The 27630-nt window shown below is 38.1% G+C and overlaps 1 protein-coding gene across 2 annotated transcripts in view; it reads left to right on the plus strand.

The window, feature by feature from the left end:
• LOC122789899 (mucosa-associated lymphoid tissue lymphoma translocation protein 1-like) overlaps positions 1 to 27630 on the plus strand; it is a 696960-nt gene that overhangs the window by 344839 nt on the left and 324491 nt on the right. For both annotated transcript variants that reach the window (XM_044057339.1, XM_044057340.1), the window contains exon 8: positions 18137 to 18314. In XM_044057339.1, coding sequence (XP_043913274.1) covers positions 18137 to 18314 — 178 coding nt within the window. The remainder of the gene's footprint in view (positions 1 to 18136; positions 18315 to 27630) is intronic.

Here is a 27630-nt window from a genome sequence, read left to right on the forward strand (position 1 = left end):
ATTGCAGCATTGTAGAAGGAGAAGTCATTGCCCAGGTCTGACAGTCAGCAATTTAAGTGAATTTATTTATTTATTATTTATTTAATATTTGTTAACCGGGAAAGTCTGACTTGGAACAAAGCCAATTTTCAGTGGAGGCCTGGGGGGAAACACTCCAGATGTATGTCTTTCTAACTTAGGAGGAAACTGGAGCACCCACAGAAAACCTACACAAACACAGAATGCTTCATCTTTGTTTGCATTTGGACAATACGTCCTCCTTGCAACCTTAATTTCATAACTGACAGGCTTGCCCATACTCATTTCAAAAGGTCTATAAAGTGAATCTGAAGTTTCCTTCGGGAAGAAACTTTTTAGAGTCACTACTTCCACCCAGCAGGAGCTCAGAACTTTAGGCTATGCTTCATAGGACACCCTATTTTAGCTTTCACTAGACTCTAGTATCCCTCAGTAGTAATCTATGATTTTCTATTGAAACTGTTGTTTGAACTTTCCTTTAAGTGGATCAACCATCTTCTTCCTTTTTATTTTTTCTGGACCAATGTCTGAGACACAGAGGACCCTTCATACTTTTGATATGTTTGCCAGGTCATGTCTTGCCTGAGGAAGGTACAGGAGTTCAAAATATGGCCCAGTTTATCTGCTTTGCTGTATGTAGTAAGAGCCTGGCTGTAGCTTAGTAAACCATATTCTAATGTAATGCTAGCCATATTATATTTTGTATTCAGGTCTCTGTCTCTTCCTTGGCAACTGCAGTCAAAAAACACTCCAACAGCATGCCAGCTTTTTGATTTAGAGAAATACAGCCCTGACCTTGACCCAGATAACCCAGGTCTGAGTAGCAGCACAGGTGCTGGAGGAGTGGGGCAGTAGGGGTGAAAGCCCTGCGGGCTCACTCTGCTCTGCTACCCTACCCCCAATTCCCACACACCCCCAGTACTCTTAGCTTTATTCTCCCATTACCACACCCCGTAGCCCTACTCGTAAATACCTTTCCTCTCCTCATTGCCTCTCCCACATAAATCCCTCCCTCATACACTCCTACAGTTTCATCCTGCCCTCTTACTTATTCCCTCCCCTACTCTACTTCAATTACCAATATAACTTGAAAACTCTACTTCTCCCTCCCTAAACTCCCTTAATAACTCTATTACATAACTACACATTATTCTTAGTCATAACCTTCCATACCTTCTAAAGTCCATATTTCTCTCTCTTCATATTCCCTTTCTCCCTATCGTCCTCTTCTCCAACATGTTCTCTTTAAGTCACCACTACTCCCAAGCCCCCTAACTCCTTCTGCTATTCCTAATTCCCTTATACCAAGCTACCTCTTATTCCCTCCCATACCTGCCGAATACTTCCAGCAAAAACTACCTCCATACACTCTCTCCCTTACCGTCATTTTTCCTTTCATTTCTACGCTATCTCACCTTCCCTCATTCAAACTAATCCTCTGTACCTATTCCATCCTAAAATCTTCTCCTCTAAAGCCAAGAAATTGTCTCCTACTACAATATATAACCTTCCCAAACCTACACCTTACAAACCTAAATGTCAAAAGGATGTCTCCCTCTACATACTAATGCTAGCAGGTGACATCCATCCTAATGCGGGTCCCATTACATGTAACAACTCCATCAATCCCACAACCCTTTCCACCCTTCATAATACCCTAAAGATCTTTACAATTAACGCTCAAAGTCTTAGTAATAAATCTCACCTATTCCACTCCTGGCTAAGCCATAACCAACCTGACATCCTAGCTATATCTGAAACCTGGCTCAAACCTTCCATCTCTGATTCAGAAATCCTGCTCCAAGGATTTCATATTCTCAGAAATGACCAAGTTAATAAAAAAGGTGGCGGCTTTGCCCTCGTCTATTCTAATCTACTCACCTTAAATCCTCTCCAAATTCCAATCCCTCAATTCCAGAATACTGAACTAACCGCTGGACTACTAAATTTAAACAAGCACAAAATATTTGCTTCATTGCCCTCTATATCTCTCATGGTAATAATATATCAATACTTGAAGAAGTTCTCCTATGGGCTTCCACAAAAATCAGTTATGAGACCTACATCTTAGGAGATGTAAATATTGATTGGAATAAACTCAACTGCCCCTCTCCCTCCCTATCCATCAACCTCTACAATTTCACTCAGACAATCCTCACTATCATCCGACCTAACAAAACTAATCCCCTGGATCCATCTTAGACTGGATCCTAGTCTCTAACCCTAACAAAATAACCAACTCCGGCATAATTCCTGATACCGTTAGTGACCATCTCCCAACCTTTATTCATCGCTCTACTAGCTCTTCCCCATACCAGCATCAATTTATCAAAACTCGCAACCTTAGCAACTTCAACCCCATTACCTTCTCTAATTTATTCAAACAAATTAACTAGCATATTCTGAACACCCTACCCCTTGAGAAAGCAATATGCCATTTCAGCACTGTCTTCCTTGATACTTTAAACTCCTTAGCTCCCCTAAAAAGTAAAAGGATCAAAAATAACACAGCTCCATGGCTTAACAAAGAGACCAAACAAATTATGCATCAAAGGGACAAATTATGGAAACTTCACCAAAAAAACAACCTGCCCAACACATTACTTGAATACAAACAGCTCCATAACCTTGCTAAACAGCTAATCAACAAAGACAAAAAGATCTACTATACTAAGCTCCAGTCAAACAACTATAATAATCCTAAACAATTCTGGAAGTTAATAAACTCACTTCTCCATCCAGGCTCAAAAACAAATCCCTGCCCCAACTCAAGCAAAACTGACCTTGAACTAGGTTCTGAATTTAATTCTTTCTTCATCGAAGCCATTTCCATCCTCACTAAATCCTTTCCTAACAATAACCCAGCTAAGCCTCACCATTCCCCACCAATCCCACCAAACAACCATCCTCTTCTGGTCGAGTTCAAACCTGTCTCTACAACTCTCATAAAAAAACTCCTATCCAAACTCAAGCCCTGCTCTAATGCACCTGACAACATCCCCTCGTCCTAACTAAAGCACGCCGCAGATGGAATTGCCTTCCCAATCAGTATAATTATAAACAGATCAGTAAAAGAATCCTCTGTCCCCAAACTCTGGTGCTCTTCCTTCCTTTTCCCTCTCCACAAGGGAAGAAAAAACACCAACATCTCAAACTTCCACCCTATTGCCTTACTCTCCCCTATCTCTAAAATCCTTGAAATGTGCATCCACCTCCAACTTATGCCATTCCTGATCCAAAATAACCTCCTCACACCCACTCAGCATGGCGTCTGCCCTGGCCACAGCACCAATACTGCCCTAATCTCTTTCTTAGATACTGTTAATAAGGCCTGAGATTCAGGGCAGCTAGTTTCTGCTGTTCTATTTGATCTATCCAAGGCTTTTGACACTATCTCCCACAACCATCTTCTTTACCATCTCTCTAACCTTCACATCTCACCTAAAACTCTTTCCTGGTTCTCCAGCTACCTATCAAACAGATCTCAGGCTGTCAAATGGAAAACCACCATCTCTTCCTTCTTACCCACCCCCAATGGTGTCCCACAGGGATCCATCCTCGGACCTATGCTATTTAACATCTTCAATAACTTTGACACTGCTATTCTTGATACCAAAATCATTCAATGCGCGGATGACTCAACCCTATTCTGCTCTACCTCAAACCTCCCTGAATTGCTGTCAAAAACCCAAACTGCCTTTTCAAAAACTGAAAATTGGATGCACCAAAACCACCTCTCTCTTAATGCCAGCAAATCCAAAAGTCTTCTATTCCCACCCTCTAAGAACTACTCCTTTAATAAAAGTGACTTCAAAATCCTTAGCCAAACAAACACACATATAGAAGTCATCCCCTCTGCTAAACTTCTCGGCATAATTATTGATGAACACCTAAAGCTCGATATACACATACAACAAAACAAAAAAAAAACATCAAAAGCTAGGTATGTTGTATAGGAACAACCACTTTCTCTCAAACACAACTAGGCACATTCTGGCCTCTAATTTTCTCCTTCCTTCCTTACTATATGGCGCACCTCTCCTAACCAACCTGTCTTCCTCTACCACCTCTAAACTAGAAAGCTGCTACAATAAAATCTCTAAATTTGCCTCCATATCCAAAGACTCCACTCATCACTGCCTCACCCTACAATCCCTGAACTGACTAGAACTACCAAACTACTTAGATTACCCACAACTCTCCATAGCACACTCACTCATATTTTACAAAATGCCTTGCTCTAACCAATATCCTTCCTCCTTATATTCCCAACAGAGCCCTTAGATCTGAGCATCAGAACTTAATTTCTATCCACAAACTTAAACATCCTGCTGGCCAGCTGCTCCTCTCCTATGCCCTGGGCAAAAAATGGAATTCCCTTCCTCCCCCACCAAGAACCACCCCAAACCCAGAAAATTTCAATGCCCTACTTTTAAAACACCTATCTACTAAACGAAAATGCCCCTGCCTCCTCCCTACCTAATCTTGGATCACTTCAAGTATAAGAGTCTCCTCATACTGACACAGTTGCCCTATCCTCCTCCTTTAGACATATTCCTACAACTATATTCAACTCTCCCTGCAATCTCCTGCAGCTCTATCCCGTTACTTAATTACTTCTACCTCTAGAGCTAGTTTTGCTCAACTAAACTGGTAAATACTACCTAATCCTTCTACTCCTAGAGCTATACTTGCTCAACAAAACTTGTAAATACTAGACTATCCTTCAACTCCTAGAGCTATACTTGCTCAACAAAGCATGTAAATATTGAGTACTACTTTCTTCTCTAATACATGAACTCAAAGCACCTCTGCTATTTCTCAATCCCTGTATCTTCTTACTACAGGTAAAAGCCATACAACCTTAATCACTCAGTTTAAGAATCTCAAAGAATTACTGCTTACCTATGCTAATGTAAAAAGCATAACTTTAATGTAAAAAGTTACATTTTAATCAGTTCTATATGAACTGTACTCTCATACTGTCTTGTATTCCTTGTAATCGTATTCTGTAAACTGTTTAATGATTTCTAAATAATCTTGATTGTGTTGAAATCCTGTATGTAATATGTTTTAATGCATTCTCTGAGCTTTTCTCCCCAGGCCTCCACTGAAAATGGGCCATGCTGACCCAGTGGACTTCCCCGGTAATCAAACTGGAATAAATAAATAAATAAATAATGGCAGTTCACCCATCCTTTATAGAGATATGCAACCATGGAGGCCTGGTGTAGCAGCAAGGCAACACAAAGAATCAGGAACAGCAATTCACCACGTAACGAATTTATATACTGTTACCAGGGTTTGCACACATGCAGAAGAGCACATGGGCCAGATGTCAGTAGTTTGGGAAACCCCACTTTTCAAGGCTGCCACAGGGCAGTAGGAATTAGGGTAAGAAACAATAGGCTCATCAACGATGATGCTGACACTGAAGCCAACTGTGTAGTTCCCTAGGCTGGGGACAATTGGATATCAGCCCCACTTTTTGTCATGAACCCATCCAGGTGGGGCATCTGGGCTGCAGATAATCTGGACTTCACATGGAAGGGATGAAGGGAAACTCCAGCTGGCTGGCTAGTGGCCAGAGTGTCCTGATTAAAAATAGATTAAGTAAAAATATGTTACTAGAGGTATGTCTTATTCATACACCTGTTTCAAAATGAGTGTCATTTCTGCCATAGACACTTGATCATGGTTTCATGCTTTTACTAAGCACTGTTACTTGGGCAGTGTTTTTAGGAATCAGGCCTCCTGTGGCATTTTGATACTTCAGTTCAGCATAACAATCTCTACCTTTGGAATACTTCTGGCTCCTCCCTACCTATGAGGCTGTTTTGGTTACTACTTTGGATTCTTTCAAGATTTACCTGCTGCAGAACACCCATCGGTGTATGATATAATAGATATGTGCTGTTTGACAGAACCCTCTGCAGTGGAAACTTATTGGCCTCCCACTATCCCTCTGCTTTGGATGGTCCCTTCATTTGCCTTGTGGCTGGATAGTCCTGTAAGTATGTCAGTTGTATAATTTTATGTTGTTGTTTTATGTTATGCAGGTATGCTCATTTCATTTTCATAGAGGGGGCAAAACTAGGGATTTCTCTCCTAGACCTGATGTATGATGCCATGGCAGGTACTTATGAGAGAAGCTCTTGCCCTTGAGTTTGGAAAGGTGAAGACTAAACCAGTAGCACCAGGGAAGTGGACCTGAAAATCAAATTCCTAGTTACCTATTGTACTGGGTTGTCCTGAAGTGATGTGAGTATTTATGTATCTGTTGTTGATTTTATTCTTCACAATTTTCAGAGTGCATTCATTTGCTACAATCCATTTTTAATTCTGTATACATGTCATTTGTGGCTAAGATTTCTGAGTGGTCTTTGTGAACTGTGCTGGTTCTGTAAACACACAGCAGCTGTGGATTTCTATGAATTTTCCAACTCTGAGCTGTGCCCTTTATACCAACATATTTAATCCAAGTCTGTAAACATTCAGCAGTGTTTTTTAAACCCAAGGTTCCACCTATGTCACTGTTATTTTTCTAGAGGGTTAGATTATTATACTTTACAAAAAAGAAAACAACATTAACTAGCTTAATTAATAGTAGTGACATGGTATATATTTTGCTTTGAACTCCTCTCATTTTGTTACCCCAGTCACACTGGCTTCATTTTGGAAAATTGATCAGCTTTATTTTTTAATGTATTTTGTGCCCTAGTGACCCCTAAACTGCTTAATCTCCACCTTTCTCATGAACTCATACACCTCCTTTTTATTGTCCACCAAAATCCTGCTACATTCCTCACAATAGTTGCATGCCTACCTACAGTAAAGGAAGGCATGGCAACATATTTAGAGGCAAGTCAGTAGGTAAACATTATATACGCAGGCTATGGATGGTTACTTTTTGGATATGCAGAGAAGGGAACTCTAAGGTGAAGCATGCATGCGACAACAAACCAACTCTATGCTGCCAACTACTGAACAAAAAGGAAGTTGTTTTATGATCAGATTGCACCTGCCAGCTTCCATAAGAAAGCAACTGATTGCAACCAGACTCACATGACACCACCCCCCCCCCCAGGCTGGGGAGCCATCATAAGCCACTAATTTCCCTCCCACACCTAGTGCCTGAGATTGTAATCAAACTCAGGACATCTGAGTCATTGTCATAGTTCCATTTCTGTATGTCATGGAGCTCAGCAGAACTGACCAGCATTATGACTACACATCCATTGGCTGTATAAGGCCAATTAATATCTGAGATTGTGATTTATAGAATTCAGAGAGCAATTTTGTGAACCACAGCAAAATCAATTTTTACATGATACTCTCCTGTGGGGACAACCTTCTCAGGTACCCTTTCAGAGCTGATTATAGCTCAGATACTGTTTCTCGGGGTTAAGAATGTCATTACCCCTGTTCATATAAGTGGTCTTGAATTATGTTATTCTCAAACATCTGACTCCTAGTTGTATCTGATGACCTCTAGAAACATTAGATATCTCTGGGCCTTCTGTACAAAGTCTGATGCATTGTTGTTTTTTTTTATTACCCATCCTGCAATGCTGCAGGCATTCACCTGGCATCTGGAATCTACTACCATCCACGTACACCTGCCTCCTTCTTTACTAAGGATTTGAAAAGGTTCAAAAGGAGCTTTGCATTTTGCTTGACATGGGAAACTGAAGTGCAGTTATCTCCCAGGAGTACTTTATTTTTATTTTATTCATTTTATGTGTATGCTTTAATGCTGTGCATCTTTGTAAACATTCAGCTCTTTTAAACTATGAAATGTTTAAAATCCTTTAAGTCTGAATACGTGATTTGTTGAAATTCATGTTTATGCTTTGAGCCTTCTTACTGCTAACCTTCTTAAATTTCACTTGCAAGTAATTTCAAAAGAAACCATGTTTGAACTCTAAGGCCAAGACAGTTTGCTATAGCAACCTGGCTCAGCACAGCTAACAGATAAGCTGTAGGAAAAAAAAAAAAAAACACAGGCAAACCTCTTCCAGGAACTGACCCACATACTTTCCTATATATAGATATAGCTAAAAAGAACTATCTTTTCACTGATCCCCTAAAGTATATGAGAGTTAAGTAGGTAACAGTCAGGCAGAATAAAGGCAGAGCATTTGAAAGCATTTTGTTGTGACTTAATTTTGTTAACACATAGAGCAATTATTTCAGTAAGTAGAAGTTCAGAAAGTATGCTGTAGAATTAATGTATTTTACAGGCTGTTACGCACTATGAGCACACGTGAGTCGGTTAAGCCAAAGATCTTAGGTCATTCTTACAAAAAGGAGCTTAGGCTTTTTTCTTTGCCATGTAAGCAAAGTCATATTAATAACTTGTTCTCAAATACTGCAAGACGTGGAGTCTTTGCTAACATGCATGAAATTGGATAACTCTGATTTCCAGTTTTGATCAGGAGCCTCAGAAATGCAGAACACAGAAGAAAATAAAATGAAATATACACAAACCTCTTCATTTCTACTTATATCCCTCATCTGTCTGGTATTTTCTAGAAAATTACCAAGTTTTGTAGTAAAATAATAGGGTGCTGCTAATTTCCAAATGGACCATTTAAATTATATATATTTTTTTTAAGTTTGACCTGCTCCATATGCTAATGCCACATCATCGCCTGCTAGCATCCCCACGATCCATCATCACTACACCTGTGACTGCATTACTTTATTTTTATCTTGACATTTGATTACTGGGAAAGTTGACTGGGTAGATGCCCATTTTCAGCAGAGGCTCAGGGAGAAAAACTCCAAAATGTGGTGACTTGTATGTGAGGAGAGTGGCAAAGTGGGAACAAGACTGCAAGCAAGCAGCACTAGACCTGCCAACTCATCGAGAGTTAAGACAGTCAGTCATTGCAACTGCTAGGTAGGTAAATTGGTCTCTTAAACTGGAAGGTGTGAGCAGTGTAGCAGGTACACTAAAATCGAACTACCAGCAATATGACTAGCCAGTAGCCGAATAGACAGCAGTGCACGTGCGTGAATGTGTGTGTGTGTGTGTGTGTACAAGTGTGTTAGGACTATGCTAACACCATATTTGCCAGTATTGGCTACACTGAAAAATGTTCTCTCTTGTGCTCTCTCTCATGTTAGCAGTAGTATATTATAGCACATATATCAGCCAGAGTTACTATGGTCATGAATACGTCTACCTCTGATGAGCAATATTAAAGTTATTTTAAGTTCATGTGTGCAGTAAAAAAGAATCACTTGCATGGGATGTGGGGAGAGCTATGGACAATCTGCAAAAAAGTAGAATGACTGGCTGTTTTCATCTGGTTCTCAATACTGCAAGTGTTAGCACACCAGATGTCTATAAATGGATTTTAGAACTGAAGAGATTAAAAAAAATGGTGGGTATTGGATGAAAAGGTAAATATGTCCTTGAAGGTGGGCTAAATAGATTTTTTGCATTCTGAAATAAAGCTTCAGTTGGCTTACTGTGTGTGTGTGTGTGTGTGTGTGTGTGCGTGTGTGTGTGTGTGTGTGTGTGTGTGTGTGTGTGTGTGTGTGTGTGTGTGTGTGTGTGTGTGTGCGTGTGTGTGTGTGCGTGTGTGTGTGTGTGCGTGTGTGTGTGTGTGTGTGTGTGTGTGTGTGTGTGTGTGTGTGTGTGTGTGTGCGCATGCACTCCTGTCTGTCTGTCTTGCTGTCCCTTGCATCTTTTTCTCTATGTTGAATCATAGTCAGAAAAACATTGTATCAAGACTATGTCCACAAACTAAGAAATAATGGCAAAATGAAGTGAACTAAGTAGAACCCCCTCAAGGCTGGTGACAAACAGAGGAAAGCAGCACCAGCACGTCTGTTCTTTTCTGGGTGTCCAGTAAAGGAACACCCAAGTCAAGAATAGAATGTTGCTATTCTTTAAATACTTTCCAGTTTCTCTTCTCTTTACCTAATAGTGATGGATAACTTGACAGTATCAGTTTCCCTACATGATATTCGTAATGAAATACCCTTTACATATTGCTAGTGAATCTGGGTCAGTAGGAAGGCCAGTTGTCAACTTGCTGATATGACTTCTATATGGCATTAAATTTATATTAATTAGTAAAGTAGTTTTAAACTTAATTTTTTCTTGTGCTTATTGCTCGCTTATTGATTTTGACCTTCATCCAACCAGTATTGATGTCTTAACACATTCATTCCTCCTTCCCCATCTGGCCACCTAAACCCAGTGTTACCTTTAATTTGATGGGTCCCCCAGCTTTAAATTGCCTTTATGGCATTTCGTCACTGGATAGCTCATTTGGGAGAGCCATTAGAAGGTGTGTGTTAATTTTTAACCAGTAAGCAGTTATACTGCAGACAAATGGATTTTCTTCACCTCTCAGTTTGGCATGCAGTGACATCATTGGCCTAAGTGCATGACCCTTCTGTTATAGCATCCTGGGTGGCTTTACATAGTTTTCCTCTTTCTTAATAGTACTGAGTATTAGCTCCACTTAAAGGTGAGGAAGTAAAGCACCAACATTTGACCGAGGACAGGGAAACTGATATATGTAACTCATTCACTAGCAATTCCTCTGGCATCAGGGCTTGTAGACAAACTTGGATCACTGGTGTCACACAGAAGAAGATATCTAGTATAGTATGCAATGGAAAACAATTACATTGAATGGATTTATTGAAAGGTTAGAGCATTTATTTTATAACAATTAATCAAAAATTCTTCAGAGCTAAGTTAAATTCAATCTAAACATGGAAACCAATAAATGAAAATATGTTTACTAAAACACAATTTACCTTAGCATGCATCTGTTTTTTTTTTTTTTTTAATTTTTACTTTAGCATGCTACTTTTTGAATTTCAATGTAGGGTTAGCTGCAGGTTGCGCCCCAGCTCTCCATGACTCCTGTGGCTTGGGACAATCAGGCAGCAGCCTTAGCTCTTTCCCTTCCACTATGACACACACACAAACTAATAATGCGGAGGTTGCTGGCTAAGTTACCGCAGCAGCCAAGAACATCCCAAAGCTGGGTGATCCACCTTGATGGACAGTGCAAGCAGGAATTTCACTCCTGTTCTGCACCCCATTTCTTTTGCCTAAGGTCTTGTTATTCACCATTTCCTCTGGCACACCTTGCCAGGCAAACTTTGTCTTGAATTGACTGATTCTGTCAGACTTTCATTTGCCACTTTCCTGCAGGCTTCAGTGTAGCTCCTTTCTTGACTGTTTCTGGCTGAACTTAGTCCCAGAAGCCTGTTTCCCAAACTTTAATCTTGAGGGACAAAGTCCTATGGTATCTGACATTGTTTAGTATACTGTTTTGTTTTGTTTTTTGTGTTTGTTTTTTTTTTTTCTGTTCACAGTTTGATTTATTTCATTCAACTTTCCACTCATTTCTTGTGGGTCAGTTTCACATAAAATGTATACCTTCATTGTACATAACTCAGTATTGCACAGTACTTATAATAAAACACATTGATCAAAATGTGGTGTTTATGGTATTATCTGCAAACTGAAACACTTTGTTTATAGTACTCTGCATATAGTACTCTGCATAGAGTCACACAGTTTGGGAAATCCCTTAAATCCTTTACAAAATGACCAGATTGATGGCATGTATAATAGCTTAAAATATGCAGTTTATGAACAGCTCCATTCAGTCAAACCTCTTTCAGTTTCATTTGATTAATTGTTCCTTTATTTTTCTTACATATATCAAATCTCAGTTCATTCTGCACTTTTGGCAGGTACATTCTTTGTCCATCTAAATTTTTATGATTCTTTTTAGTCAATTTGTGTAATTTCTGAATACTGGCTCTCTGACAATCAGAGTAACACCTTCACTGATTGGCCTATCCCACGGTATCCGATGGCAGCGTTGTGCCTATCCAATTTAACCTTGGTCTGACATTGCATACTGTCTTGGACATGAGCTCCACTATCACTTATCCTTTGTAATGTCCCCTCAGTGTTAGGTTTCACTGTCTGATATTTGTCTTTCTCCAGAGATTTTTCTTGAAACTTACTTTCGGTTTTATGTTCATCTTCCAAATTAATTTTTACATTTAATGGTTAGCTGATATACCTTGCAACACATTTTTCTTCTCTCTTCCTGCAAAGTATTAACAAGGCTCCCATCCCATCTAGATGCTGTATACACGGAGTGATTATATTTATTTCACTTTCTTCCATTCATTGTGTATCAATGTCAACTCTTTGGAATTTCACAAAAAGGCACTGGTCTTCATCTCCCCTTCAAACTTCTTTTGTTGTATAAGCTGGGGCAAAGTGGGGCAGTGATATCCTTAACCATTTTATTCCAGCAAATCAAGATTCATATAAACTTTGTTTTAGTCTCAGTTTCTAAGAGCCATACCTTTAATGGCTCATTTTCATTTTGCAAATTCTAGTAATTTGTTTTAAGTCATGAGCAGCCTGTGAAGTTTCTACTGAGAGTCATAGACAGCATGCAGTACTTCCTCTTTACTAGTCAGATAGAATCTGTACCTTGTTTTTCTTTTGTCTTTCAAGTTCAAGAACTAGTTCACTTTGCGTTTTGTTTTTCATCATTTCCATATATTTAATTTTTCATTTTCTTTAAGCAATTTGGGCTTTGCTGATATTCATACAGTTGCATCAGTTTGCTTGGAACTTTCAAGATTACTGTATTGTTTCATTGCTTCTACCTAGTCAAAAAATCCAGAGTCTTTTCCACAAAGCAGCATCTTCTTTGTTTTACTCTGACAATTTTTAAATTGAAAATCAACCACTAACCTTTGATAGCTCCTTTCAAAGGCATACAGCTAATTCCAGTTCTGCAATCTCATTTTTGTGCCAGCCAGTTTCATCTCTGTGTTCAGAAACCATTCCTCTATTTTTCTTATTGTTCCTCTGTATTTAATATCACTGTCAGCAATAAGTGTCAGAGTTTGTGCAGTTTTTGCCTGGATGGCTTCTGCAAGAATTATTTGAACTCCAGCTTTAAAGAGGTCAGACTGCTTTGAAACCCTGCCTGTTCTAACATCACAGCATCAAGATTATTTTTTTTTCTTCTGAACCAAAGTGCTATTTGTTTACCTGTCTCAGCATATTCAGGGCTGGAAATTCAAATCTCAGATAAAACCCTGACCATTTATTACAGAGTTGTAACCACTTTGCTTCATGATGAGTTGCTGTTTACTAAAAAGACATTGATTATTTTATGAGTTCTTGCTTTTTGATAACACACACTAGTTTTGGAAACAACTTCTGCTCTTCAACACTAATAAATATCTCTCTTACAAGCATTAGAACTAAAACCACTCTTAAACCATGTTTTAACTTCAGTTTTCCTAGCTGTGTTAGAACCTTTATTGACAGAATCATCACTTTCACAGTTTTTAACTCACTCTGCACAATTATAGTAAATTGCTGTGAAGCTCTAATTTGCTTTTGCATATTGCAAATATTTTGCTACATAATACTCTCATTCTGCTGTATCTCATCACTCTTCTAGTTAGACTTAATGAGACAGGAGTCAAGACAACTTTTTTGGAAATGCAGTTTGCTGTATCTCAGCACAGTGTAACATCTGTTTAGCCTCCATGACAGCAGCTTTATATTCAGCACAGTCATTTTGTTTATTCTCTCTTTTGCCTTTCATTTTCAGTACAAGTAGTTTGTAACTTCTGAACAAAATTTCACTAGGTCATCAGCGCAGAAATTCTACAGTATAGGCAACTTTTAAATTCAAAAAGTTTTACCAGGTTTAGACCCATCTGTCATACTTTCTTGTTGACATGTGTTCCATAGTAGCGTATCTTTTTTATCTATTACAGGCAGCACCTCCAGCTGTTTCAGAGCTTGATAGCAAAGAATTATGATCACATCTGTCCAGTCATAAAGACGTGCTTAATTGTTTTCCATCAGTTGGATAAGTATTTAGGCATATAACATGATAAACAATGTAAATGTTAAATTTTAATTTTTTTATTAATTTTAAAGTAGTGCTTTTTTTGGTGGGTGTGTGGGATTGGTGGACTTAGAGGTGAGGCATACCTTTTTGTGGCTTATGATGCCACAGCAGGTGCCTGCATGAGATGCATAAAATGACAGATATTGGAGGTTCTGAGAAAGCATGCTGAATTGCAGAAGGAAATAAAATAAAATAAATTCAGATGTAAACTCACTGAGGAAGATCCCCTTACAGGTCAGCTAGTAACAATGCCACCATCATTATGTTCAGTATAAAAACAGATGGAAGCATTTGTGGTTCTTTTCAGTGGCTGAAGTTCACAGCTCTAGTTGTTGAAGCTCCACAGCCATGTTACTTCAGGGCAATGATGTAATGGGAAAACCTGTTTTTGTCATAGTGCCTGATGGCTTAATGCTAATAATGCTGTCACAAGGATTGCCTGTAACACCTTAAATTGCAGCTGTTGTTAGATGACAGCAAATTCTCTTCAGATTGTTTTAAAATATTGTAATGTATTACTTGTTAAAAGACTTACTGTAATGTCAAAACATCAGAGTTGATTTTCCTTTCATTGTTAAAATGTTATGTCCATGTTAGAAGGATGAAAAAGTTTAGTACTTTTTGTCAATGTTACTGTCATAAGAGTTCAGAAATCACTAGGTGTTGTCATTTTGTGCAGAATCAGAAATTATTACCACCCTCATTCACATGAGCTGACTGCCAAATCTGCTGTCCAGAATGAAAAGAAAGCAAGATCTTTGTGAGGAAATCCATGTTGTAGATTTATTTAATACAAAATAATGTTGTCTTTGGGTGAAGTTGCTCTACAGATTATCAAGTACATATTGAACAATTTGACGTGCTCAAAAAATATTTTTTTTTATTCCAGACTAATTGTGTTCAGACTCATTCATTTCTTTCTAAGATCTTTATCTGACATTGAGGACTATTTTTAGGTATTTATTTGAAAACTGCCACTCGGTGATGTAAGCCTTGGCTCCAGATGATTGTCACTTGTCAAGTGACAACCTGACCCCAAGTGCAAAAATGGGAAAAAGGGGTTGTGGATGGATGGATTTGAAAACTAGTAGATAGTAATTTAAATGGGTAATTTATCACATTTTCAATTTGAGTAACAAAGTTTTTCCTGATGTGGAGAACTATTAACAAAAGGTTTTTATTTTCTTCCAGCTAATAATGCTTCTGTTGTCAATACACTGGTTGATTTCAAACTGTATGTAAGAAAGCTGAACCTTAAGTATATCTTAAATGATGTCACCATCAAAATTGTTACTTTTAAAAGACCCAGTAATTACAGTCCTACATTATGTCACACATTGAATGTTTTTTTCATCTATTTGTGAGACATACATTAATAATTTGTTACACACAACAGAGTTAACAACAAATATTGCAATTTAAGTAAATTTGATAGGTAGTTATACTGATTTAAGATATATGAAGGCAGACAAAGGGCAAGGTATTGTTATCATGGACAACATTAAATATAATGAAGCCATCTATAAGTTGCTGTCTGATGAAAATAGTTATCAGAAGTGTCTAAAAGTTTTGTGAGAAACAGTTACAAGAATATAGATTTAATTTTGTTGATTTGTTACATCAAGGCTACATAACTTTAGACCTGTTTGAATTTTTGATGGTAGATGAGCCACGGCTGGGCTGCCTGTTCGGAATACCAAAGATACATAAAGACCTGGAACAACCTCCATTCAGGCCCATAGTGTTAGCGCCCTTTACTAAAACCTATAAAATATCTGCCTACTTAGATCAGGTGTTGAATCCTTTAGCACAAAAGAGTAAATTTTATTTAAAGGATTCGTGGATGTTTTTGGATGAGATGAAAAACTACCAGTTTACAGGAAATGAGACCATTATGTGTACCATAGACATTAGTTCTTTATACACTTCTATAGATCAAGAAGATGGTTTATAATTTGTCAGATTATTTTTGAGCAAATATTGTAGTAACTGTGTGGAGTCTGCATGTCCTCCCCGCGGTCAAGTGAGGTTTAAAGACATGCATGTAGGTGCGTGCATGAATGGGTGTGCCTTCTTTGAAGGTCGGGTATTGGGCTGGCAACTCGGCACCATAAAAATCCACTGCCAATAATTAGTGGACTGGAGTTCTGCTGTGGCGACCCCTAACTGCAAAAAGCCGAATGAAAGACATTGTAGTAACTGTGGACTTGACGTGTTTATCATTTGTCAATTGTTTGATATAGTATTAAAAAATATTTTCTTTATGTTTGACAAAAATATATTCCAACAGAAAACTGGTGTTGCGATGGGAGCCCAAGTGGCTCCGGTGTTCGCTAATTTAGTTTTATGCTGGTGGGAAAGAGAATACCTGGTTAAGATTCCCTCTTTTTGTCATGTTAATTTTTATAAAAGATACATTGATGATCTGTTTTTTATTTGGTCCAATGATAGAGGAGCCTTGTATGAATTTCTGGACCAAGTCAGTGAGAGTGTTAGATGGCTCATTTTCAGTTTGAGTGAAATAGGGGAATCTGTCCATTTTTTGGACATTATTATAGAGTTAAATATTAAAGGAAAAAAATTTGTAACTAATGTTTTCAGAAAAAAAACACATTTACCTACAACTATCTACATTTTGATAGTTTTCATCCTTTATTTATGAAATTAAATGTCTTTCGTGGGCAAATCATCAGGTTGTGTCATTTAATTAGTGATGATGATGCTTTTTCAAAAGAGACAAAAAAAACTTATCAAACCATTTGAGGAAAAAGGATCTCCTCTCACCAAATTGACAGCTATTTCAAATAATGTTAAGAAACTGAGATATGAAAGATTTACTCTAATCATTAATGCAGCATTTTGTGCTAAAGAACATGATACTGATAAAAGATTCACTTGTTCATTTCCTGTTCCCTTAAGTGTTGAAGGTACCAGTATCAAGCAGATTATAACAGACAACTGGAAAATTTTAATAGGGAACTAAGAATTAATTAAGATTATTTGGCATGAGCCCAACTTTATATACAAAAGGACTAGAAATGTAAAACAATTTTTGGAAGGTTCATCTGATTTAAGGGGTGTTGTGCAAACCAATAAAAAATTAGGTAATTTTCCATGTAATGGATATATAAATTGTAGATTTATTTTTTCAGCAAGTAGTTTTTATTTTGAACACAATAAATATTTGTTTGTTGCTAAATATAGATATACTTGTCATACAGAGGGTTTAGTATATGTTGCTGTCTGTTCCACATGTAGATGTTTCTACACTGGAGAAACTATACGCAGGTTCACGGACAGGATCAGGGAACATGTTATGGCTATAAAAAGGAAAGATGTTAGTAATGCCTTAGCCAGGCATACTTTAAATTATACTGATTTTAAGAAGTTTCAGTTTATGGTATTGGAAAAGTTAATAATGATAGATTTGTTTATACTTCCAATGCATATTTAGAATATCTGGAACTTAAGTAGCAAATACTTTTTAGAGCAGATACCTGGCCTGGTATTAATGAGAAAATATCTATCAAATGTTTTTTTTAAGTTTAAAGCCATTTAAATAAGAGAAATATATGTTAGATAGTTATTATGGTTTTAACATGAGTATAACTTTATGTATTTTTTGTACAATTATGTAATATATTTTTAAAAAAACTTAGGAGGAACTGCTTAATATTTATGTGATTGCTTGCATATATTGTATTTGTCATTGATGGGTTTGAAATTTAATTGGTTAATTAGATATTTAAGTGAGTAGTTGGAGACTGATTGTAGTTTATGAAGAAGTTCTGTGGATTAAATGAACGAAAGAGCTAAAACTACCTCTGTGTCTGGTCGTCATTTTAATCTTTAAATGGGTACTTGTTTATAAAATCATGCAATATACAACAGGCTTAAAACTTTCATATATTGTAATTGTTACATTAGCCTTTGTATTTAGCAAATAAAGAAAACTGTGTCATAACATGATTTAATGTATGTAGTCAGCAAAAGGCATCATTTACAAAGCAAGCACTCATTTTTGTATCGCATTTTTGTGTCAGTAAAACAGTAGTTTGATAAACTATATGCCATCCCTAAATAATGTTGTACAGTAGACTATACTGTTTCTGCAGGGCAGTCATTTTATAGAGCAGAGGAACACTGTGTCCTTATTATGCCCATTTCTCTCATAGCTGTATTCTACTATGCTGGTCATGGATATGAACGCTCTGGAAGGAACTACATGGTCCCAGTTGAAGCTCCGCAGCCATATAGACCAGAAGACTGTATCAGTGTCCAAAGTATCCTACAGAAGATGCAAAGAAGACAAACAGCACTCAATGTTGTATTGTTGGACACCTGCAGGAAATGGTATTGCTATTTTTCTTTCAGTGAGAAAGCTTTTCATGTCTTTAATGTGCCACATGTGTACATACACACATACATACATACTTGCACTGATGGATTTTACACATTTTACCACTTTATTTTTTACATTCTGTCCAGATGCTCTTCTTCTTCCTCTGTCATTAACCCTTCCCCTCTTTAGTTTGCGTCATTGGAATTTCAGCTCATTTTTCTTGTAATTCCTAAATAGGAATATTTAACAAGGTAGGCACAAAAAAGAAAGAAAAACCCAAACTGTGTTACTTCCTTTTGAAAATTTCTGCTTAACTGCACATGGATTAAGGACTTAATAAAGACCTGCAGTAAATGCCCAAGAGGAAGGAAGATTTGCATGATCAGCTTTAGTGTAGATTTTTGTTGGTTGGTACCCCTTAATAGTTGTATAGTTTATCCTTTGTTGTACCTGGTACTAACCATAATGTGTTAAAGTGTATGTGTGAATCTTAGGCAGTTTTATAGCAAAAGATGCAGAAGTGATTTACTTCTGAGCATATTCACACTAAAATGTAAACAAGTCCTTAAACAAAGCATATTATTTCATCGTAGGTTTAACTCTGTTCTTTGCTAGGTCATTATGTCCTTAGCCACATTGTGACCTGACAAGATCAGCCATCCTGTAATCAGAGGCCCACCTACACTCTGAAGAAATGCTGTAATAAAAACACTTGGCCAAGAGGCACATTAATCAAAGGGATATTAATGTGGTTTGGATTTTAATCTTGCCCTTATGTGCAGATAGTGATGTTTGAGCTGATTATATGAAGTCCAGGAGGCTCTTTCCCTGCAGAGGGGGAAAAACAGACCAGTACAAATAGTAACTTTATCTCTCTGTTTCCAATTGACTGACTTTTCAGGGAACTAGCCAAAGTTGGTGAGCTGACATCTGCTTCTGCTTCCACATTTCACCTGTGCCAACTTTTCTAGTACTGGAGATACTGGTATGGCTGGTTCATGAACAATGTTAGCAGTGGTGTATAGTCTGTAACTTGCTTCAACCTTTTACCTCAAAGGTAAACACTGATGGGATGTCTTTATTCCAAAAATCTAAGGTGGAGTTTCTTTTTCAGTTTGAGAATACTTACTGTCTGCCGAGGAGAGTGTTTGTGATGCATAAACTGTGGATCTTTCCAGAACTGGTTGCTGCTTTTCAGTTTCAGTACCACATGCAGAACTGTCACAAGCTGGTGTAGGTAGCAGGTCTTTGTCATAATGTACCAGCACTTTATCATGCATTACAGTTTACATTTCTTAAAGACACTCTCTTCACAGTGTTTCCTTGCCATGGAAGTTGTTGCTTTACCAACTTATACAGTCTGCTAGTAAAGTACTATGAACAAAGTTCTCTAACAAACTTAACAGAAATTTGTGTGCTCATGTATGTGTGTGTGGGAGGGGGGAGTACACATCATGAATTGCTTTTATGTTCTCAGCCAAAGGATAAATTCCTTTTTATATCTGTCACAATCCTCAGATAGTCATCTTGCAACTTGCTAAACTCACACTATTTTGTTTGCTAACAGATCAAATATTGGCAATCTCAGCAGTGCTTTCTGTAAATTAGTAAGATGTTGTCTTCTTAACAATAAATACATTTTCTCCATATGTTTAAATTTAAATCTTTCAGCATATTTTTAAATTCTTTGGAAAATAGTAGGCACAGAATTCCCCCTAAAGGGCAGTGTCTTTGTGGATGTTAATGGTTATGTAATTGTTTGATTAATCATCAGATCATAGTTAATAAGCAGATGCTGTATTTCTGTAAAACAACTTGGTTTACAGTTGCTTGAATTCAGTTGTTCCTCTTCACCACAGTGTAATAGGTATAGTCCAAGCACTCAACCTCTATTGTCTGATACTTTTTTCTTTTTCTAAGCTTTCCAACTTTTCATTTCACTGTGTCTCATCACAGCTGGCATGGGCTGATTCTTACAGAGATTTGGAGATTTGGAGTTGCCAAAATGACAGTTTTGACACCACACAGTGTGTCTACTCTTTCTTGAAGCACTTCAGCATGCATTTTCTAGCACGTCATCTGAAGGCTTTAACTCATTCGACAAAGTTTGACTCATAAGCTGCATCTCTTTTTGCAGTTTAACAAGCTTCTGTAAGCATTTCCTTACGAAGAAAGCTGGAATGTCTGCTTTCACAACTAATGGCTACGGTTGCTTGTACTTTTCATAGCACACTGTAGACTTAATCTGAACCTGTACTAACACTCTCTCCACTTTGCGGTTGAAATTTAACTGGTATGGGTTAGGTTCATAGGTACTTACTAGGCTACTGGTCCATGAAGATCTCTATAAGCCTAGCCGTGCATTCCCATGAAGTGTTTAGCCCTTGTTTTTAAGTACAAATAATCCAGAGCCAGGCAGACATTTACATTCTATCCCTATCCTTCATGAACAAGGGCTGTAGACCAGGGGTGATTTTGCAATTACCCATCCAATTGTCCAGACTATATTTGAGTAAAACAAGAGAAAAACTTTGTTTTATGCGGAAAAGAAGACAATTTCAAAGGAGTAGTATTCTCTGAGATGCATATCAATCCCTCCAACATGTTCTATTTATGTTCTGAAGAGGTTTAGAACTCGAGCAGCTGTTAATGCCACCAGTGGACTTGTGGATGTGAAGTAGATCAGAAAGGATAGGGTATGCTTAGGCTCTGTACACAAGGCAAAGGTCTGTATGATACTGAGAAGAGGGACAATGCCTTCAGATGGTCAGTGTAGATTTTTAGGACTTAACCCTTTGATTTTCTTAGTGAGAAAGCATTGTGGTCATTCAAGTCATGTCAAATGTTTGGACAGGTACATACCAAAGGGTGCATTATAATCAATGAATCATTGTAATAAGTGCCAATGACAGTGGAATGATCACATCCCTCACCTGGACACCCTGCCATTACTAATAAGCAGCTCAGTAAAAAAGGACTTTTTTTACAATAGTGGATATATGATGATCATAAGACAGTTTGTTGTCCACATAGGTTCTCATGACCCTAACTAGTGGATAAGTTCTCAGGGATGGGGTGTTGCAGTTGGGATAGTTACAGGGGAGGCTGAAGTTTCCAAAGAATACTATTATGTTCTTGATATCTAGTTTTGAGAGCAGCTGTTTGTTTGGGAAAAGCCATCTTGGAGGATCTTAGTATCTTCTGGTGTTTATGATGGCACCAAGTTTACAGTCATCCACAAACTTGGTCAGACAACACTTAGCATTTGCTTTGATTTCTGTGAAATGCATGCCATAAAGGAGTGGCCTAAGGACTGAACCCTGAAGTATGCCACTACTGACAGGTTTTGTGGAGGTGGTAAAGCTGCCCACCCTAATGGTGTCAAATGCCTTTGTGAGGGTGTAGATGCAGTGTGTACTGATTTTCTGTCATCCATTAATCCAGTAACCTTCTCAAAGAAGTCAACCATGTTAAGTAGGTAGGCTTTGCCTTTAACAAAACTCAACTGACTTGGGCCAGGAGTGTGTAGGTTGTATATGTCTTTATTTATTAATTTCATAGTGATCCCTTCCATAGCCTTACAGATGACGCTGGTCAGACTTGTGTGTGCATAATTCCCCGGGTCTATTGTTGCCCCATATTTGTGCAAATGAATGACTGTTACTGTTCTCCACTTATCTGGCAGAAAGCCTGTTTGGAGGCTGATACTGAATAGCCTCTGTGGGGGGCTTTAACAGGTCCTGTTTCAGGGTGGGCAGCAAGCATCCTGGTATGTTATCTGACTCACATAAGCGGTATTCTTGGCTTTGAGTAGAGTTTTGGGGACTTGTTCGGGGGAGATTGGGGGGTGTAGATGTGGTTATGTGATTTGGGAATGTGGGGGAAGATGAAGGGGGTGAGGTTAGAGTTAAATTTATCTGCTAGTAGATTGGCTATGTCCTCTGGGTCAGAGAATGTGACATCATTTAATATTAACAATGCACAGTGCTGGGCATTGTTTCAAGCAGTTTGTAACATAGTTAAAGAAAGCTTTTTGGTTGCCTTTTGCCTAGGTGACTATTTTTACCTCATATATAGCTTTGGTTGACTGGAGTTCCTGTTGAGTTTAGCAAGAGCAGTTTTGTACTCTTGAGATTTAAATTAATTTTTACATGAAATTAGATTTTTTTTTCTTATATTATAGTGCCTGTTAACCTTTGGGGTCCACCACAGGGGTTTATTTATTAAACTGGTGTTGTATTTACTTCAGAGGGGTACAGATGTGTTTAGGTAACTGTTCACATGTGCACAGAATGTGGCTATAAAGGACTATATATACTCAGTGTGGTCATCAAGTATGAGGTGAACAATGAAATTACTCAGACCATAACTTAGTCTTATCAGATTAGCCTTAGCAAATGATATTTAGCTTTATACAGAGGGACTCCTTAGGTATGCGCCAAGGGGGACATAGGTGGGGTCCTGCAGTTAGTTGCTATGTGATAAGAGGTTTTGTTAATAGTAAGTAAGACAGACAGGAGCTCCAGGTCTTTCTCTTACTGGGTCTAGAGGTGAAATTTTATTTTTAACCAATTCTTTACTGAGACAATTCAAGCCCTAGCTAGCCAACTACCTCCTAGCTCCCCTGGTCCTGAAAGTAGCACCCCTAGAAACCTACTTGCATTCAGCTTCCAACCAGTCGCCACTTCACTTATCCGTACCTTGATCATAAAATTAAAACCCCAACACTTTCTGCTGATCAACTCCCTGCCGAGTACCTACAAAAATCAGCTGATGCTATTGCTCAATACTAATCAATCAAACCATAGTAGAAGCTAAAATTCCCACCATCTGGAAAATATCCTATGTAATCCCACTTCACAAAGGAGGCAGCTTTACTGAATTCTCCAATTATAGGCCAATAGCTATACTCTCTCCACTTGCAAAGATTATGGAAAAATGTATTCATAGACAAGTCATGCACCACCTAATGCAGAATCACCTTATGGCAGACACTCAGCATGGCTTCCGTCCTCATCACAGCACTACTTCAGCCCTCCTAGCCTTTACCTACACCATAAACCATAATCGCAACAATAATTATATATCCTCAGCCCTCTTTTTGGATCTTTCCAAGGCATTCGGTATGGTTGATCACCAACTTTTAATTCACACCCTGCAAACATTCTGTCTAGATACTGGTGCCCTCCAATGGTTTCAATCCTACCTGAATGGTCAACAGCAGGCTGTCCTCTGGCAGAACAAACTCTCTAACCTTCTACCTAACACCCTTGGAGTACCACAAGGCTCTATACTAGGGCCCTTGCTGTTCTCCATCTTCATTAACGACCTTTATACTGTCATCCCAAAAGTCAGCTGTATCCAATATGCTGATGACTCTACTCTGATTTGCTCAGCCACATCTCCAGTAGAGTTATGGTCAGCTACCCAGACCACCTTTAATACAATAGAAAACTGGCTTTCTGAATATCGTTTGATCCTAAATCCCAAAAAAACTAAAATGCTATTATTTTCACCAACACATAGGTCTACCGCTTTCACCTTTACCATAAAATCAAATGATGGCACAATAATCTCCCCTGACCCATCTACAAAACTATTAGGTGTCATCATAGATAATAATCTAAAATTTGACCTACATGTTAACCAAATTATCAAAACTATCAGTAAAAAACTAGGGCCACTTTACAGAATAAAAGCCTTCCTAACCCCTCCAGCTAAAATTGCCATAGCTCGCTCTCACCTTCTTTCAACCCTTCTGTATGCATCCCCTCTACTTTCAAATTTAAACAAGACTGTCCTTAACAAACTCTCAATTTGCTACAACCACATTGCCAGGTTTGCCACTGGGCTGCCTTTTAGGACACATCATTGCATCAATCTAAATCAGATTGGGTGGCTTGAACTACCCAGCCTAATCCAGTATAACCAACTGATTATGGCCTATAAAATCCTCTATAATCCAGACAATACTCCTGCACTTAAAAATATTATCACCCCCTATAACAATCCTAGACCACTTCGATCCTCTAACAAACTACTAATTCAGACTAGTAAAATTAATAACACAGCCGGTGCACTTCGATCCTCTAACAAACTACTAATTCAGACTAGCAAAATTAATAACACAGCCGGTGATTCTCTATTTGCAAACTCTGTAAGTAGATCCTGGAACTCTCTTCCAGCTGATATTACTTTACTTTCCACCTTAGGTCAATTTAAAACTAGTCAAACAACATTTGTCACTTAACTGGCTATGTCAATGTATCAAGCCTGGCTAACTCTCTCTAGAATGTGTAAAAATCTGTTAACCAGTTTACTGTGTAATTTAATTTAATCCTGACTTGTGCTCAGGATTAACTGTAACCTGTGGAACTTGTTTAACTTGCTTACTTATGTAATCTCTATAAATAGTCTATTTGTAATATGTAATACTGGCATTATGTAATGCTTTATCTGCTTACCCTTGGAGCTTTTCTCCCCGGGCCTCCACTGAAAATGGACATGCATCCAGTCGGACTATCCCAGTCAACAAATGTAAAATAAATGAGTATGGTGACACCACAGCCTTTATTGACTTCATTTAATGCTGAGGGCCTGAATGAGTGGTGAAAGCCTGCACTGACAGGGTGATCTGCGGTTTCTTTGGAAGCAGTACAAGAAGCATTTTCTCATATGCAGTCACTGCTTCTCTCCCTGCATCTGTCTCCATTTTGATATTTTGATTCTTTTTTGTTACAATTTTTTACAATTATTCACAATAGAAAAGTAGACATAAATGATTACATTTCTTTATTGTTTAACATGGAAAACATTTAATAATTCCATTTCCTCTTTAGAAGCATATTTCATATTTTTTACTCTGTTTATGACTGCCATTTTAGTACAATGTGCACATTTATATGGCCTAACTTCCAACAACTATTGTTACTCATTTTTAATGTTGCAGACTTGTGGGCCATGATTTTTTTTTTTTATTAAATCAGTAGCAAAGTGTTTTATTATTTAATTAGTAACAAAGTCTTCTCCCTTTCAGAGTTTTTGACCGATTTCAATGTGGCAGCAAATACTTTGATTTTGTAGCTGTTGCCTTTCTCTGTCTACTGTTTTCCTAGTCAGCTCTGTTTTGAATTCTCATAAAAAATTAAAATTCGGTTCATATAGCAGCCTCTTCTTACAGGTTGCACTGCAAATACCCACTAGCATACTTGTTTCTTAGTGCTTCCTCCAAGTGTGCTCCAGATTCAAAGTTCACTGCACACTGCTTCAGCTCAGCTGCAGACTACATCACCATTTCATTAGCCACTTGGTTGCATTGATTAAAATTAAACATTTCCACTATTATCAGAGTTTTGAGTTCAGAATGTCCCTTTAGCATATGAACAATTGGCTTGCAGCTTTCATCTTTTGTTTCTTTAGGAGAACCCAAATCTGAAGGGTCTATATTAGAACACCGAACTTTAAAAATTTGAGTGTTCTAATATTGACCCGTTTTCAGCTGAAAATATCGAAGAAACAGAAAACCAAATTTTTTCCTAGGGCAAGAACTTGGTTGTCCATTTCTGTTGCTTCGGTATTTTCAGCACTGTGGTGGAAAGTTACGGGTCGGGTTCAGGTAAGTGTGCGATTGTGTGGACGTGAGGGTTAGGACGGGTTAGGTGAGTTAGAGTTAGGGTTAGGGCACGGGTCAGGTAAGTGTGCGATTGTGTGGACGTGAGGGTTAGGGCGGGGTAGGTGAGTTAGGGTTAGGGCGCGGGTGAGGTGACTGTGCGATACTGACGGACCTTAGGGTTAGGGTTTGGACTAAGGTAAGTGGATAGTTAGTGGTGTATGTATAGTTTAGTGTAGGGTTAGGTGTAAGAGTTTAGGTGTATGTGTGTGGATTGCTGTTTGTTTGGTGTGCTTATGTTGTGTGTATGTGTTTTGGAACAGCAAATTTTTTCCTTAGGAAAAAATTTGCTGTTCTGTATGTTCGATGATTTAAATTTTCGATTAATAGGGTTTGATATTAGAACACTCAAAATTTTGAAAGTTCTGTGTTCTAATATAGACCCAATCTGAAGTAGCCAAAACATGGAAGTAGCCCTAAGACTGAGGAATATGGCCACCTGCATACTTTCAATACTGTCATTCACATAAAAAATTGCTTGATTCTCATTATATCTGCTAACCAGGACTCCATAGTTGACTGAACTTCTCCGATTCTTCCAAACAAAGTCATTTTGTAGCTGCAAGAATACCTAAAACTAACCTTATTGCCACTTTTGCTGCCAGTACATTGTATACTGCTGTCAGATTCACTGTTACAGAAACTCAGTGTTTCACATTCTAAGTAGAGGTTTCCATGTACTATGGTTATGAAACAAATGCAGTAAATAAAACCGGACTGACAGTGGAGCTAACTGAGATGCGCGTACCATGCCAGATGAAACAAAAGGTACCTAGATAAGTACCACTGCATCCACTGTATTCACAATCATGGTGAATGCATATTCTTATTTTTAAGTAAATTCTTACTGAGTTTCTGATAAATATACACACAAGAAGATTATGGTGATCCAGCATGAGTCTGACAGACCACTGACAGGATTAGAAGTAATTAACTGTAAATTCCTTAAATCCCTTATCATAATGCAATTTCTAGTATCAAGTCCACATGTCTGTCACTCTGTACCTTCCAAAACTGTCACTCATGAGTTGTAAGGGGCATGGCCTGTACTACTCCACCCTCCTGGTTCTCAGTTCTTTATATCCTCTGCATGTCAGTCAGTCATCTGCAGTCACCTATTCGTTTATTTCACCCAGTAAGTCTCCTTAACTCTCCTTGTCACCACCATCACCATGCAGAAAGTATTTCCAAAATGGTTGGAAGTGTTTTGCATGAATGAGATCACATCATAAGGGGCCTATTGGTTACAGGAACATACAATTGTGGATAATAGTACTCATTTAATCTTAACAGAGGAATTTTGTTATTTCATTGACTAGAAGGGGATAATCCACTCCACTAATCCTGTACGGCATCCTGCAGCCATTGTTTCAGCAGAATGGTTTTCTCAGACATTCAAAGCTGGCCAAGTCTGGGCATGTTACGCATTGAATTCTACTGTATCTGCTTAACCGGTGGTTTTGTGAAGGTCTGTTATATCAATTTACTGGTAATTATCATAATCTGTACAAGGAACATGTAACCGGATTTTAAGGTCTCATTGCTATTTTCAGCTCAGTGTTGCTTGTATTCTGTTCTCTCCTAGGTCCCATAACCCCCTTTGTATAGGTGAAATTACATTATGTTACCTATCAACAAAGATTTTCACCTAATCAAAT

The sequence above is a fragment of the Protopterus annectens genome, chromosome 15.part0 (genome assembly GCF_019279795.1).
Source record: "Protopterus annectens isolate FY-2018-M chromosome 15.part0, PAN1.0, whole genome shotgun sequence".
NCBI lineage: Eukaryota > Metazoa > Chordata > Ceratodontiformes > Protopteridae > Protopterus > Protopterus annectens.